We start from the raw sequence: 17,363 nt of genomic DNA, 5'->3' as shown, positions 1-17,363 counted from the left end.
AGGTGTGAATGGAGAATGGTTGTATATGGATGATGTTGTGATGCATGAGGTGGAATAGGCAGGGGAATGGGGGGTGAAGTAGTATGTGTGAGCAAATTTTGGTGCAGCCCGAAGGGATTTCTCCCCGTCTTCTCCTTTATGTATGCGGGGACGGAGAGGGGGGGTCGCCGATTTAATGAAGCGGCCTTGCTGTGGATGTACTGTGTCTTGCGACACTGCTTCTGACCCAGGGCAGTGGACAAGGTGCAGGGAGTGACCCATCATCCGGGAGGTGCAAAGATGAGAGGGAGGGTATAGGGGTGTGGAGTGTATTCAGGGATGGAATGGGTGGGAGTGATTTTATGCCTTTTCCTTTTTGGCTACCCCCCTTGTAAGGGGGAAAATGCCTTGGTATATGTATGTATGTAGTAGAGCTTGTGGCAGGATTAGAAATGGAGAGAGTGAGTGGTTCGAGGTAAAGGTGGGACTTCGTCAGGGATGCATTATGTCGCCCTGGCTGTTCAACTTGTACATGGATGGAGTAGTGCGAGAGGTAAATGCAAGGGTGGTGGGTCAGGGATTGGAGATGGTTAAAGAAAATGGAGAAAAGTGGGAGGTGAGCCAGCTGTTGTTTGCGGACGACACTGCGCTTGTGGCAGGATCGGAGGAGGGATTGAGGAAGTTGGTGACAGAGTTTGGGAGAGTGTGTGATAGAAGAAAGCTGAAGATAAATGTGAGTAAAAGTAAGGTGATGAGATGTACAAGGGGTGAAAGTGGCAGTAGACTGGAAGTGAGCATTAAGGGAGAGCGACTGGAGAAAGTGGATAGTTTTAGATACTTGGGTGTGAATGTGGCAGGAAAAGGTGGAGTGAAGGTGCAGGTAGAATGTAGATTGAGAGAAGCGAGTAAATGCCTTGGTGGATTAAAAAGTGTAATGAGGAATAGACATTTGGGAATGGATGCTAAGAGGAGACTGTATGAAGGACTGATTGTGCCAACAGCACTGTATGGGGCAGAAACATGGAACATAAGAGAGGAAGAGAGAAGGAGTTTGAATGTGTTTGAGAAGTATGATGGGGGTTACTAGGCTAGATAGAGTGAGAAATGAGGAGGTGAGGAGGAGAACAGGGGGGGAAAGGGAGTTGGCAGATAGGGTTGATGAAAGAGTATTAGGATGGTCTGGACACATGGAAAGAATGAGTGAAGAAAGACTAGTAAAGGAGGTATGGAGAGCAGATGTGGAGGGAGTAAACATGAAGGGATGTCCTAGGATGAGGAGGATGGATGGGGTGAAGGGGGCTTTGGGGAAGAGGGGAATGTCTGTTGAGGAAGGACGGGAGAGGACAGAAGACAGGGGTGAATGGAGAATGGTTGTATATGGATGATGCTGTGATGCATGAGGTGGAATGGGAGGGGGGATGGGGGATGAGGTAGTATGTGTGAGCAAAATTTGACGCAGCCCAAAGGGATTTCTCCCCGTCTTCTCCTTTTATGCAGTGGGGGGACGGAGAGGGGGGGTCGCCGATTTAATGAAGCAGCCTTGCTGTGGATGCACTGTGTCTTGCAAAACTGCTTCTGACCCAGGGCAGTGGACAAGGTGCAGGGATGACCCGTCATCCAGGGGGTGCTAAGATAAGGGGGAGGGTGGAGGGGTGTGGAGTGTATTCACGGAAGGAATGGGTGGGAATGATTTTATGCCTTTTCCTTTTTGGCTACCTCCCTTGTAAAGGGGAAAAAGCCTTGGTATATGTATATATTTAAAAGTAAGGTGATGAGATGTACAAGGGGTGAAAGTGGCAGCAGACTGGAAGTGAGCATTAAGGTAGAGCAACTGGAGGAAGTGGATAGTTTTAGATACTTGGGTGTGAATGTGGCAGGAAAAGGCAGAGTGGAGGTGGAGGTAGAATGTAGATTGAGAGAAGCGAGTAAATGCCTTGATGGATTAAAAAGTGTAATGAGGAATAGACATTTGGGAATGGATGCTAAGAGGAGACTGTATGAAGGACTGATTGTGCCAACAGCACTGTATGGGGCAGAAACATGGAACATAAGAGAGGAAGAGAGAAAGAGTTTGAATGTGTTTGAGATGAGGTGTCTGAGAAGTATGTTGGGGGTTACTAGGCTATATAGAGTGAGAAATGAGGAGGTGAGGAGGAGAACAGGGGTGGAAAGGGAGTTGGGAGATAGGGTTGATGAAAGAGTATTAGGATGGTTTGGACACATGGAAAGAATGAGTGAAGAAAGACTAGTAAAAGAGGTATGGAAGGCAGATGTGGAGGGAGTGAACATGAGGGGACGTCCTAGGATGAGGTGGATGGATGGGGTGAAGGGGGCTTTGGGGAAGAGGGGAATGTCGGTTGAGGAAGGATGGGAGAGGACAGAAGACTGGGGTGAATGGAGAATGGTTGTATATGGATGATGTTGTGATGCATGAGGTGGAATGGGCGGATGGGGGGTGAGGTAGTATGTGTGAGCAAAATTTGACGCAGCCCGAAGGGATTTCTCCCCGTCTTCTCCTTTTATGCATGGGGGGACGGAGAGGGGGGGGGGTCGCCGATTTAATGATGCGGCCTTGCTGTGGATGTGCTGTGTCTTGCGACACTGCTTCTGACCCAGGGCAGTGGACAAGGTGCAGGGATGACCCGTCATTCGGGAGGTGCTAAGATGAGAGGGAGGGTGGAGGGATGTGGAGTGTATTCAGGGATGGAATGGGTGGAAATGATTTCATGCCTTTTCCTTTTTGGCTATCTCCCTTGTAAGGGGGAAAAAGCCTTGGTGTATGTATGTATGTACTATGTTGGCCTTTCCTTTCCTTCATAATTCCCTCATTGTATATGTTGAACACCTATGAGGTTATCCCACATCCTCATTTCTGTCACACTTACACTTTCAACATCTGACTCTTTTTTACATACTCTTGTAAGTCTTGTCTTTTTCATGTATGCTCACATCAAATGGGTCTTCTGCGAGAGACACCAGTGGCAACAGACTGATTGATTGATCAAACATAAAATGTCAGTGTACATACCTAGACTACCAGACTGGACCACACTATGAACAGCAAAAGCAATATGAGGTGTAAGCTGCTCATAGTAAACAGAATCTTCACACGAGTTTGCTGATCGTCCAATGGGATATGACCATGATCGAAGTGGGCGTGGATATCCAAGTAGGAAGAGTGGTAATGTAAAGAGAGGCAGGAGGGGTGCAGCTACAGCAGCAGAAAATGCAAGGAAGACAATGAGGAAAGGTAAAATTCCAATGTTGAAACCTGGAAAAGAAAGCATGTATCAATATACAGTACAGCATACTGAAATAAAAACATATCGCTAATTGTTTAAAGTATCTTACAGGTTTACTGAATTAGAATTTACACATGCATGCATATACCAAAGGCTTTTCCCCCCTTACAAGGGAGGTAGCCAAAAAACATGCATACATATACCAAAGGCATTTTTCCCCTTATAAGTGAGGTAGCCAAAAAACAAAGGCATAAAAACCACTCCCACCCATTCCATCCCTATCACACTCCACTCCACTCCCCTCTACCCTCTTCCCTCCATTTTATCTTGGCACCTACTGGATGATGGGTCATCCCTGCAACTTGCCCACTGCCCTGGGTCAGAAGCAGTGTCACAAGACACAGCCAAAAAACAGTAACATAAAATCCACTCCCACCTATTCCACTCCCATTCACCCCCCTTCCTCCCTCTTATCTTGGCTCCTCCTGGATGAAAAATTAAAAATATTATGCTAATGAAAGTTAATGTATCAAAGTGTTAGGTAATGGTTGTGTCCAACAATGGGGGGTATAGGCTTGATAGCTGCATAGGGGAGAAAAAGGAACAGGTAGCAAGTTATATATATCTGGAAACTAATATAAGTGAAATAGATATTTGGATTCTAACATAGCTACATAAAACTGGGAGACTGGAGGAAAAGTGACTACAAGAATGTGGGAGGAGGAAAAGGTAGGAGGTGCCCTGAGTAGTATGGCAGAATAAAAGAATGTTGGTGGAAGCAATTAAAGGAATATATGAACCATAATGTCTAGATTTTAACCTCTTCAATATGAGTCAAATACTTGTGTGGACAAGGCTGCCTGATGTACAATGATGCTTCACGACATGCATGTTATAAAATATAAAGTTACAGCTGTTCTCTTTCACCTAGAATGTTTATAACCACAGAAAATGCAATGAAGCCTGTTCACAGAATATGGTGGTCTCTAAGCTACTACAAAATAAATATAATCAGGATGCCGATGGTAATGCCGGCATCCTTGTATACCCACCCATACCTCATGATGCCTAGAGGTTTCATCATATTCTAGTGCTTAATACAGATAAAATTTAAGTTCCCTTTTCAAAAAACACCAAATGATAGAACATAAACTTACCAACAAGAAACAAACTTATGATTTTTCTTTGTTTAGGATCCGTCATGGCTGTGATCATAAAGAGCATCACTGACCAAATCCTCTGTAAGAACCTGGTCATCCAAAGGTAGGCAATGCTGACCAGAAATATCCGAGTAGCTGGCACATAAGCTAATGCTGATAATACTGGGATGTTATTTATGGGCTTCTGACGTATGATGATTTCAATTATGTAGAAAATTGAGAGCTGAATTAGGGATCCATGAGGAAACTGCCATACCTAAAGAGGAGACACAAAAGATGAAATACATAAATAAGTAAACAAATAAACAGCCTCAACATGATGTGTTCAAATATATCCATCCAATTATGAGATAAAATTATTTCAATACTTCACTTAGACAAAATGTTGTAGCACATTTGTAAATAATAATCATGAAGAACCCACAGTCAGAATAAAAGGAAACTTTAGAAGAATGTGTAACTTCTATATTTTGGCTAATAGCTATAGCCCTCTTCAGGAAAGTACAGATTACTGTACTTATGTCTCTGCAAATTCTTGTAATCTGCACTTTCCTGAAGAGGGCTATAGCTATTAGCCGAAATATAGAAGTTACACTTTCTTCTAAAGTTTCCTTTTATTCCGACTGTGGGTTCTTCATGATTAGTATTTCAATACAGATAAACTGATTGATTCATCTTTTTCTATTTCCTTAAACTCAGGTCATCTGCAAAAGAGACCAAGGGTAATGGAGTGATTGTTCTTAAAATAAATTTCCCCGGGTGATTTAGGGTCCCAGCTGGAGGCTGTTGCCAGTTACCTGAAGGCCACTGGTCTTTTGCAAGAGAGATCAGGGGCAACAGATTGACCTTACAATCAAACTGCGCATGAAAAAGTGAATAACCATATGAACTGAAATATATATATATATATATATATATATCTATATGTATATATGTGGCAAGTTGGTTTTGGCGCGTATAGTGACGTGGGCGGCCTGTTTTGGCGCCAAAGGGTAGCGTGCCTTTGGGCCTGTTTTGGCGCCAAAGGGTAGCGTGCCTTTGGACTTAGTTTGGCGCCAAGAGAAGCGTGGTTTGGTCAGCGCCCACGCGGTCATCGCCCACGCAGTCAGCACCCGCGTGGAGTGCTGGTCAGTGCCACGCGGAGTACCCACGCGGACAATGAAAGCACCCTTGTCCGAGTTGGCTCCGCCCACCGTAGACCGCGTGGGGTAGGCCTAGAAGTTGATTGGACGACGCATGGCACCTTTGGGCAGCCTGGAAGTCAATTGGACCACGCATAGCATCTGGACGCTGGGCATCTTTATAAGAAGCACCCCAAGCACTCAAGGCGGTTATACGCCGATGTCCTTGCGAGAAGACACGACGCAGTGCCAGCTGACGACGACAAAGCAGTCCACTCGCCACGTGTAGGTCACGCGCAAAAGTAAGTACTTGCCACAGTCCGGTGCCCCTTAGTTAGACTCCGAACACTAGACTTGACAATAAAGAGAGCCAACCCACCTGTGTTTATATTGCCCAGCTCTGTGCCAGTCCTGTCCAAGTGGGTGATGTTGAAGCATTACCACAGTGGTGGCAGCGGTGCTTGGTGATATTTCCACATACTCACACCTTCTACTCAGTGAACGCATTCTCCACGTACCATTTCACATTGATAGGACTACTCAGTGAACACAAAAGGAGTACTTATTTGAGCTAGGGCTTCTTGTTGTTTTTAACGTTATCATGTCTCGTCGGGCCAACGTGACCCACGTGGTCGGTGCTGTGAGCCAACAGGCTAAGGCTTTTCAGGCCACGGCCGACGTTCCATTTTTTCTGTCTTCCGGCATAAACCACCATCCTTTGAGTGGTCTCCCGGCTTGTATTGACGCGACCTCGTGGCTTTCCTTATTAGAGGAAAGGTGGTCTCCAGAGGTCTCCGACGGCGATAAAATCGCGGTCACTCAGCAAAAATCAGCTGGCGACGCTGCAATCGCTGCTCGCCTAGCAAAGGGTCAGCATCCCAATGATTGGGAAGCTTTCAAACTCGCCTTCAAGAATTTCTTTTATGCACCTGCATCAGCAGATGCATTGGCAAATAGTCTCGATGAGGCAGTCATGCTGCCTTCAGAGACACTCACTTCCTTTGCCCTCCGATTGGCGGATATGGTTTCCTCGTATACCGTGTTCCATCCGGAACGGGTACCTTGGGCAACATTTACGGCAGTGACGCGTATAAAAAAGGTCATGCCGCAGCAGTTTGCGACTTCTCTTACTAGTGAACAACAGTCTTCCATTGTTGCTGTCCTCCATGCAGCCATCGACTATGCCCAGAGGCATAGCTGCGATGTGAAGACCGTCTACGCGGGCGGGGCTGATTCCCCGATGGCTTTATATCCTGCAACGGCCGCTGTTTCCCACCAGTACCCGGCCCCGGGCGCTAGTTCCACTCCACCTTCACAATCACATTCAGTTTCCACAGTACACACAATCAAAGACTTCTCCTCACCTCGCACTTCGCGGGACAAGGAGGCATATCATACTTATCCTCAAAATTTGAGAGGATTGGAGGCGCGTCCTCGTCCTGGACGTGACGCCGAGGCACGGCCTCGTAGGGACCTCACGTGCTCTCCTCGCAGAGGGGGGGGAAACAAATACACGTGGAAGCGTAACCGAGGCCGTGGTGGTCAGAAGCGTCCATTTTGCACCCACTGTAAAAAGGTGGGCCACGAGACCGATGCTTGTTACTATAAGCAACGCGGTCGCGAGTGCTCAGATTGCCAATCATGCAAGGGTGCGGGGCGGATTTGGAAGAGCGAAACCGCTCATACGAGTGTTGACCACGAGGCTCAGAGAAGTCTCGCAGAGAGTGGCTCGTCAAAAAACGGCCAGCGCAAAGGGAAATATACCCAGAGGTAATGGTCGAGCGACGGCCGCACGTGGAAGTTATTCACGTCGATTTGGCCAGCTCCCACACCACTGGTGGCGGCTTAGCCATGGTCGATGTCACATTGTTGGTGCCCCATGCTCCGAAGTCGGTTTCTGCTCTCTTGGATACGGGAGCGGCAGTATCTCTTATTCATAAGAGCATTTTGCCTGCCACCGTAGAAGGCTCCCAGGTCGGTACCACTAGGATAGTGGTAGCCGACGGCTCAGAGATGCCAAATCTTGGCAAGGTCGACGTTCATTTTCATCTCGCTGGGTTTCCATTCTGCCATTCCTTCTTTATCATCCCTGCTGAAGGTCTTCCGTCAAAACTCATCCTTGGGTTCGATTTCCTCGCGGCTCATAAGGTGTCGTTGACCTTTAGTCCTCTCACGTTCAAAGTGAACGACAGGGATGTCCCTGTTATCCTCACGAGAACGGTCCAGTCCTCAACACCGTTCATCGCCGTGTGCGAAGAGCGAGATAGTTTTCAGGGGTTAAGTGAGGAAGCCACATTCCCGGTCAAGACCGGTGAGGCTCACTGGGTTTCGGGTTTTTCAGGAGGCACCATAACTTTGGTTTTTGAGAAAGCAGACAAGCTTGCTCCCGCAGGTCAGGCCGTCTCGGCGCTGTTTACAGCATGCCCATATGTCGAGGGGGCCAGCTTGCTCGGTCAGGGAGTAGTAGAGCTGCTAAGGATGGAAAATGGAAAGGCGTGGTGCAGAGTTCCATTCCTGAATTTAAGCCCAGATACCCGTGAGTTTCACAAAGACCACGTGGTTGGCCACCTAACCCTCTTAGGAGAGACTGCGCTAGTAGACGGTCGATCTAACGTCTCAGTGGGAACGGTGCAGGCATCGAACGTAGTGGATAGCTCGCGTGGTGATACGTTACGGGCTGAAGTTGGGAAATTTTTTCCCAATAGGCATACCAAGGAATACGTTGCTTTGACCGAGTTAGTGGTCAAATATGGCGATGTTTTCGCCTTGCCAGGGGATCCACTTACTGTGACACCTCACTTCCTACACGAGATCCGGACCATTGGACCGCCAGTCTACCGCAAATCTTATCCCATTCCTGAGAAGTATAGAGCGGAGATAAGGGAACAGATTAGTGATATGCTCACTAAGGGAATCATTCGCCCATCTCGTTCTCCTTACAATGCTCCTGTTGTTCCTGTTGTTAAGAAGGATAAAAGCCTTCGTCTCTGTCTTGATTTCCGTGCTCTTAACAGACACGTCCTTGATGATAGGTTCCCTCTGCCGCACATTGACTCCATGTTACGCAATCTCGGCTCCAGCGTTATTTTCTCACTCCTTGACCTGAAGCAAGGGTACCTTCAAATCCCATTGGCGGAAGGTAGTTGTGAGAAAACGGCGTTCTCGACGCCTGAAGGGCATTACGAGTTTACGTCTCTCCCTTTTGGGCTTAAAGACGCTCCATCGTGCTTTCAGAGAGTGATGAACCAGGTGCTCTCGGGCCTGTTAGGGGTTAGTGCGATGGTGTACATGGACGATATTATTGTTCTGGGAACGTCTTGGGTCGACCACCTCAAGAATCTTGAGGATGTCCTTCGAAGATTGCAAGAGGCAGGCCTCTCTTTGAGGTTGGAGAAATGTCATTTCTTCCAGAAGGAGGTCGCTTACCTAGGTCATGTTATATCCCAGGAGGGGATAAAGCCTCAGAATGATAAAGTCCAAGCCATCAAGACTTTTCCCCGGCCGGTGCGTATGAAAGAGCTACTTTCATTCCTCGGTTTGGCGGGGTATTATAGGAAATTTATTCCTAATTTTGCTGAGATTTCGTTGCCTTTGGTAGATATGACGAAGGGTGTCGTAGCAGGAAAGCACAAGAATCCTGAGCTTGGTCCTTGGACACCTCCTCAGTTAGATGCATTTGAGTCCCTCAAGTCCCATTTGTCATCCACAGTGGTCCTTCCTTATCCAAAATTTGATAGGAAATTCTTGCTTACCACTGACGCCAGTGATTCGGCGATTGGAGGCGTGCTTCAGCAAGAGGATGACGAAGGTAGGAGACGACCACTCTCCTATTTCAGTCGCACTCTGAACGAACACGAGCGTCGGTACAGCGTAGTCGAGAGGGAGGCGTTAGCGGCAGTGTACGGTCTCAGGATCAATCGCCCGCTGATTATGGGATACCCGGTAAGACTTTTGAGCGATCACAGACCGTTGGTCTGGCTCTTCACTGCTAAGGGCACGAACACTCGGATCCTCCGGTGGCAAATGGCGATCGCTGACTTCGATATTGAAGTCACATATATCCCAGGGAGACTGAATGTTGTCGCGGACGCCCTCTCTCGGATACGGGGGGCTGACCATCCTATAGATGATTTCATAGTTTCCCACATATCCACGAGTGGACGGGGTAACTCCGAGCCAACTTCTGTGGAGGATACCATCACGTGGGACCAGGTAAGCATCTGCAAGGAGCAAGATGCCCACCCTGATTGGGGTCGGATTAAAGAGTACCTCCGAGGGGCCACGTCGGGAGTTCCTAAGATTCCGCGCTTACGAGTTCCGATCGGGGAGTTTCGACTCCTACCCGACGGACTCCTATATCATGCGCGTAGAAATGCGTACCAGTTAGAGGAGCTTCGACTGGTATGCCCGGACGGAGCAAAGGCAGCAGCCTTGCGTATTGCCCATTCCCTTCCTATGGCGGGCCATGGTGGAGTCCAAGTTACTCTGGAACGGCTACAAAAATTTGCATTTTGGCCGAGAATGTCAGAGGATGTGAAGGAATTCTTAAAGAAATGCAAAATCTGCATCATGTGTAAACCTTCCTATGACCTCCCAGCTCCACTTAGACAGTTCCCTGACGTAAACACTCCATTTGAAAGGGTCCATGTTGACCTTATTGGCCCATTAACCACCACCTTACATGGTGCGAAATACATCTTGACAGTTGTCGATGTTCTGACCCGCTTCTTGGTTGCTGTACCAATTAACTCTAAAGAAGCGCGGATTGTAGCCAAAGCCTTCCTGGACCACGTCCTGGCAATACATGGTGCTCCGAGACAGGTGATCTCTGATGGGGGAGGAGAATTCATAAACGACACGTTCAAAGAGGTGATGGCGATGGCGAACATCAAGCATCACAAGATCACTCCTTGCCATCCCTCGAGCAACGGGATCGTTGAGAGGGTGAATGGGACCATTATAAAAATCCTACGGTCCCTTGTGCAGGAAAATCAAACAGGCTGGGATCAAATGCTCCCTTTAGCGGTCTTAGCTTATAATTCTGCATATCATAGAGTCCTACGGGATTCCCCGTATTTCCTCCTGTTTCACAGAGATCCTGTCCTCCCTATATCGGAGTTCACAAGGCCAAATGCCCCATGGTACAATGTGGACAAGTTATCGGCCGAAACAATGGCCGTAGCAAACTCATGTTTTGACAGGTGTCAACAGTTCATCGAAGCGGCCACTGTTGAGAGACATACCAAACGGCCGAGGACACGCATAAAACAGCTTGCCCTTGGTGACAGAGTTTATGTCACAACAAGACCTAAACAGGGGGTAAGTAAGAAGCTCCAACCGCTGTTCCAGGGCCCATATAGGATCACCAAAAGGGTGAGTGATGTAATATACACAATTAAAAATATAAAATCCGGACGTGAGTTCTCTGTCCACACGGACAGAATCAGGCAGGAAGGAAATCTCTCTGTGTGTGAGAACAAAAACGTAAGGAGAGCGTTCCCCACACACGAGAAGGAACCCCTGGACCTCCAGGAGGACAATGGCGGCTCACATTAGCACGCCGATTCAAAGATCTTATAACTGCTCCGTGTGTCACATAGCACGTGAGATGATCATCAGAACTATGTTTTTCTTATTCTCAGGTCTTCTTCTTCTTTTGTCCATATTTGGTTTACAACCCAAAAAAAAAAAAAAAAAAAAAAAAAAAAAAAAAAAAAAAAAAAAAAAAAAAAAAAAAAAAATTATAATAATAATAATAATAATAATAATAATAATAATAATATTATTAATAATAATAATAATTGACACAATTTTTGATTATTTTTTCTGTATATGTCGGCGCACACGCCATCCCTGGAAACAATGTTCCTGCCGTCTCTTTTTGTACCTCCCCACATATTTCCCAATCACCACGAGTTGGAACAGCAATTTTTCTGCCAGCGGAGGACCACCAGAGACCAGCACGTCGCAGCATCACAGGCGAGAACGAGGAACGTGCATCAGCTTTCTGAGATCACAGGCAAGGCGTAGTACATTATTCTCCCACTGTTAGCAATTTTCTTGATAATAATGACTCTTGATAATACTGTATTCTGTACATATCCATTGTGGTTATGATCCACGCATATACCCATCCTGTGCAAAAGTTTCTGCCGCTGATATTTTTTACAGATATGCGAAGCACAAATTGCAGCCGGCAGCAATTATGAACATCAGCGCAGAGTTCCCAACACGTTGTTAGAAGGACCTCACGCCCACGCACGACCAACACATCTGCTCCGTTTCTTCTTCCTATATATATATTTTTCATCCCTTTCTGGATTCCCATTATATTTTTTAGTTGGCACGGTTGTCGCGAAGGGTTTTTTCATCGATGTGATTGCTGTCTTTAGGGAACGCACTTTGGTGTATTACCTCCTGACACGTACGCATCGATTTTTCCCTCACGCCAGTGTAGATTGTTTTTTGTTGTTTCGGTAGTCGTTGACTTTTTGGCGGGGGGAGGAATGTGGCAAGTTGGTTTTGGCGCGTATAGTGACGTGGGCGGCCTGTTTTGGCGCCAAAGGGTAGCGTGCCTTTGGGCCTGTTTTGGCGCCAAAGGGTAGCGTGCCTTTGGACTTAGTTTGGCGCCAAGAGAAGCGTGGTTTGGTCAGCGCCCACGCGGTCATCGCCCACGCAGTCAGCACCCGCGTGGAGTGCTGGTCAGTGCCACGCGGAGTACCCACGCGGACAATGAAAGCACCCTTGTCCGAGTTGGCTCCGCCCACCGTAGACCGCGTGGGGTAGGCCTAGAAGTTGATTGGACGACGCATGGCACCTTTGGGCAGCCTGGAAGTCAATTGGACCACGCATAGCATCTGGACGCTGGGCATCTTTATAAGAAGCACCCCAAGCACTCAAGGCGGTTATACGCCGATGTCCTTGCGAGAAGACACGACGCAGTGCCAGCTGACGACGACAAAGCAGTCCACTCGCCACGTGTAGGTCACGCGCAAAAGTAAGTACTTGCCACAGTCCGGTGCCCCTTAGTTAGACTCCGAACACTAGACTTGACAATAAAGAGAGCCAACCCACCTGTGTTTATATTGCCCAGCTCTGTGCCAGTCCTGTCCAAGTGGGTGATGTTGAAGCATTACCACATATACATATATATATTTATGAATAATCTGTGGAGATGTCTAAAATCCTGATTTTTCTAAAGTTACAGGCCCTGATTTAATTTTTGCTAAACTAAATATGTATATAAATACATATTTACATACAATCATCCAATTATCACTTGTTTTCCCTTGTGTGTGGTGTGTATGTGGATGTATGTATGTATATGTGTGTGTTCACCATGGTCTTGGATCATGTGTTGGACTTGTGATCGACATCTATTTCCCTCCCAGAAGAGAGCTCAGAGCTCATATATGACTGATCTATGGGTAATGCTGTGGCGTTACATGCACACATACCCCCAACTCCCACCCACAAGAGTTGGAGTAACGACTTGCAGCGCAGCAATAATGAAATTATTTCAGCTCTGGGTGGGATTCAAACCCGGACTGCCATAGTGATGGCCGGGACCTCTACCAACTGCGCCATCGAGTTGTATTTACCTAGTTGTATTTTACAGGAAGGGGAGCTATGCTCGTGGGGTCCCGTCTTCATATCTCATTTTATCTAAACTATTTTTAAATTCATGTATTGTTTTTGCACACACCACTTTCTCATCTAACTTGTTCCAACTGTTTATTACTCTGTGAGGAAAGCTGTTCTTTTTTAAGTCTCTTCTATAGCTGTCTTTTTTTATTTTCTTTCCGTGTCCTCTTGTATTTCTGTCATCCCATTTTATCAGATTCTCTCTATCAGTAATTTCTATTCCTTTCCTGATTCTGTAAATAGCTATCAAATCTCCTCTCTCTCTTCTTTGCTCTAGTGTCTGTAGTTCAAGTTTTTCTAGTCTCTCTTCATATGATAGTTTTGAGAGTGTTGGTGCCAATTTTGTAATTGCTCTTTGTATTCTTTCAAGTTTTTTTATACATTTTTTTGTACTTGGTGACCATATCGTTGCTGCATATTCCAATCTTGGTCTTATCAGGGTGATTAGGATTTTCTTCACCATTTCTTCATCCAGGTATGTAAATGCCACTTTGATTGTTCTTATTAAATTATAAGTTTCTCCAAAAATCTTATTTATATGTTTCTCAGGTGACATATTCATAACAATGACTACCAGGTCCTTCTCATTTTCTACTTTTTTTATTCCTTCTTCTCCCAATTTATATGTTCCTGTTATTCAGTTTTTGCTTTTTCCAAATTCCATTATACTACACTTTTTTGTATTGAACTCCATCTCCCACTTCCTACTCCATTCCTGTACTATATTTAGATCTCTCTGTAGTGATTCACAATCTTCTTCAGTTTTCACTCTTTTCAGTAGTTTTGCATCATCTGCAAAGAAGCTCATATAGCTTTCAATTCCTTCATCCATATCATTAATATATATAGCAAACATTATTGGGGCCAGAACTGTTCCCTGCGGAACACCGCTTATTACTTCATCCCATTTTGAGTGCTGGTTTCTTATCACTACTCTCTTTTTTCTTTCTTGCAAAAAGTCTTCCATCCAATTTAGTAGTTTTCCCTGTATTCTCCTTCAGTTTCTAATTTCTTAAGCAATTTCTTATGTGGTACTTTGTCAAAAGCTTTCTTTAGGTCTAGAAATGCACAGTCCGCCCATCCATCTCTTTCTTGTATTATATCTATTAGCCTTGAATAGAAACATATTAAATTGGTGACGCATGATCGTCCTTGTCTGAATCCAAATTGCCTTGGATTTAACACTTTGTTTTTTTCTTAATATTTTACCCATCTACTTTTGATAATTCTTTCACAAATTTTTGCTATTGTACTTGTTAGAGAGACTGGTCTATAGTTTGTAGGTTCTTCTTTATTTCCTCCTTTATATATAGGTACTATATTTGCTTTTTTCCAATCTTCTGGAACTTTTCCTTCTTTCAAGGAACTGTTTAGTATGCTATGTATTTTGTCTGCCAGTTCATTCCTGCATTCTTTCAGAATCCAGTTTGCTATATCGTCTGGTCCATGCGATTTTCTGACATCAAGATTACTCAAGTGTGTCAATATTTCATTCTTTGTTACTTCTATTTCTTCCATAGGGGGGACTTTCTCTTTCCATTCAATCTCTTCAGGTTGTATGTTCTCCCTTGTAAACACTGATTTAAAATGTTTGTTCATAATTTCCGCCATTTCCATTTCCACAGTGTATTCAACTCCCTCTTGTCTTAATTTCTCCAAGTCTTGTTTGTTTTTCAGTTTATTGTTTACAAATCTGTAGAATAGTTTTGGTTGATCTTTACACTTTTCTATGACATCTTTTTCATATTTTCCCTTTTCCTCTCTGCACGTTTGTACATATTCATTTCTATAACCGGTATATATTTTCCATTTTTCAGGTCTTCTGTCTTTTTTCCATCTGGTCCAGGCTTTGTCTCTTTTGTCTTTTAACTCCTTACAACTTTTGTTGTACCAGCATTTTACATATTCTTTTTCTTGTTTTTGTCTTGGGACATACTTTTCCACTCCTTTTTTGTAAATTTTTGTCAAAATATTCCATTTCTCTTCCACTGTTGTTTCTTCTTTGTATATTTCTTCCCAGTTTTCTTGTTGAAAGAATTCTCTTATTTTATCAAAGTTTGTTTTTTCATACATCATTCTTCCTTTTCTATATTGCTCATTTCTTTTCATATATTTTTCTTCATTAAGTTCCAGTTCAATCAATATGTGGTCACTTTTACTTATTGGTGTTTTATATTCAATCTTGTCCACTATTCTAGGTTCAGATGTAATTATTAAGTCTAGTCTCGATGGTTCTTCTTCATTTCTATACCTGGTGTTCTCCTGTATCCATTGTGTCATTGTATGGTCAGTAATCATCTCAAGTAGAGCGTTTCCCCATGAGCCGTCTCCACCTTTTACTGTCATTTCTTCCCAGCAGATTTCTTTGCAATTAAAGTTGCCCATTATAACTATTCTTCCTCCATCTTCCATTATTTTATTTAATGTTATCTTTGTGTCCTCTAACATACTTTTATGTTCACTCTCCTCCCATGAGGCTGTTTTCGGAGGCACATAATTTATCACAAATTTTCTGCTCTTCTTATCTCTGTCTTCCACTTCTATCATAATCATCTCTACTGTATTCTTTCCATATATGACACCCTTCACGTTTATATCCTTCTTAGTCAGGAACATAACTCCACCCCCTTGCTTTTTCTCTCTGTTTTTAATCCAATAATTATATGCATCATGTCCTACACTGTTGGGTGGTAGTGGGCCTTTTAATTTTGTTTCTACAATTCCCATTATGTCCGGTTCTTTTTCTTTCAAATAATCATTCAGCTCATTCAATCCTGTTATTAATCCATCTATATTTGTGTAAGACACTCTTAGTTTTCTGTCACTTCCATTGTGTTCTCTGTTTCCCTTTTGTTTTTCTCTTGTATGTCGAACTGCCTTAGTTTCATTTTCACTACTCTCCAATAGAATCTCTCTTTCTCTGACTCCGTTCTGCTCTCGTTTTTTTTCTTAGCTTCAAGTCTTTTCTGCTTTTCTTCCTCTCTTTCCTCTTTATTCATTTCCCTTTTTATCCATACCTTTTTATATTGTTCACTTGTTGCTAGTTTCCCTGTTTTGGATAAGATATTCTCTGCCGTCGTTTGTGACCTGAATTTAATCTTAATTGGTCTGGTCTTATCTGTACTATACTTTCCGAGCCTGAATTTTTCCTCAATTTCCTTCATAATTTCTGGTTCATCTTCCTGAACTAATTTTAGTAAACTGCTTATTTTTTCATTTTCCTCATTGGTTCTTGAGGTTCTATCTGGGTTATGTTTCTCTTCCATTCCTAATATAATTATACATTTCTTTTTGTCAGCTAAGTCTCTTACTATATTCTCCTTCTGTCTCATCACTTTAATAACTGAGTCTTCAGTTTGTTCTCTCATTTGCTGTTTAATTATATCAGTAAATGCAACTTTACTGTTTTCTTTTATCGACTTCCATCCCTCTCTGTTTTCTTTACTATTCCTCTTCAATTCCTCATTCTCCACCTTTACTTCTTTTAACTGTCTTTTCAGGTTTTCTATTTCATCAGTTAATTTTTTGTTCGCCTTCTCTAGTTCTTCCAATTTTTCAACTCTTTGTAGAATGTTGTTAACATGACCGAACCTACGCTCCAAGTCCTCGATCATCTTATCGACCTTCTCTTCTAGTCTTGTCAGTCGGGGGGGGTTTGTGTCCCCCCCACCCTCTTTAAATCCCTGGAAAATATTCTCATCACTTTCTACTGTATTGCTCTTATCTATACTTCTAATCTTTACATTTTTATTAGACATTTCATCGTCGCTCAGCTGATCGGGGGGTCGTTTGTTTACCTTCCGCCTGTCTGCCTGGGCCAAGTCTACTCCTTCCTCATTTCCTTCCATTTCCCTCAGTAATCCCTCCCCTTCTCCTCTTTCCCTACTTTCCTACTACCCCACGAGCAATTTCCCCCCCACCCTGTTAATACAATAGGCACTTCTCTTTGCGTTGGGATCCACAAAACTTCAATTTTCTTCAGAACGTCTTCTAAGCCGTCCGTTCGTTGAAGTGTGTATTTACCTAGTTGTATTTACCTAGTTGTATTTTACGGGAAGGGGAGCTATGCTCGTGGGGTCCCGTCTTCATATCTCATTTTATCTAAACTATTTTTAAATTCATGTATTGATTTTGCACACACCACTTTCTCATCTAACTTGTTCCAACTGTCTATTGCTCTGTGAGGAAAGCTGTTCTTTTTAAAATCTCTTCTATAG

General features: G+C 44.2%; 1 protein-coding gene and 1 long non-coding RNA gene across 2 annotated transcripts in view; one reads left to right on the top strand and one right to left on the bottom strand.

Moving 5' to 3' along the window:
• LOC143026368 (pecanex-like protein 4) overlaps positions 1-17,363 on the bottom strand; it is a 39,775-nt gene that overhangs the window by 8,306 nt on the left and 14,106 nt on the right. The window contains exons 11-12 of the mRNA XM_076186636.1: positions 4,379-4,637; positions 3,008-3,250 (exon numbers count right to left, since the gene is read on the bottom strand). Coding sequence (XP_076042751.1) covers positions 3,008-3,250; positions 4,379-4,637 — 502 coding nt within the window. The remainder of the gene's footprint in view (positions 1-3,007; positions 3,251-4,378; positions 4,638-17,363) is intronic.
• On the top strand, positions 5,314-12,575 carry LOC143026369 (uncharacterized). The gene is made up of 2 exons (XR_012966475.1): positions 5,314-5,804; positions 11,443-12,575. It is a non-coding gene; the product is annotated as an uncharacterized LOC143026369 (long non-coding RNA).

This window comes from Oratosquilla oratoria, chromosome 6 (assembly GCF_046742065.1).
Source record: "Oratosquilla oratoria isolate Oo_2021 chromosome 6, ASM4674206v1, whole genome shotgun sequence".
Lineage (NCBI taxonomy): Eukaryota > Metazoa > Arthropoda > Malacostraca > Stomatopoda > Squillidae > Oratosquilla > Oratosquilla oratoria.
Note: the sequence above shows the minus strand (reverse complement) of the source record. Positions and strands in the feature narration are given on the sequence as shown.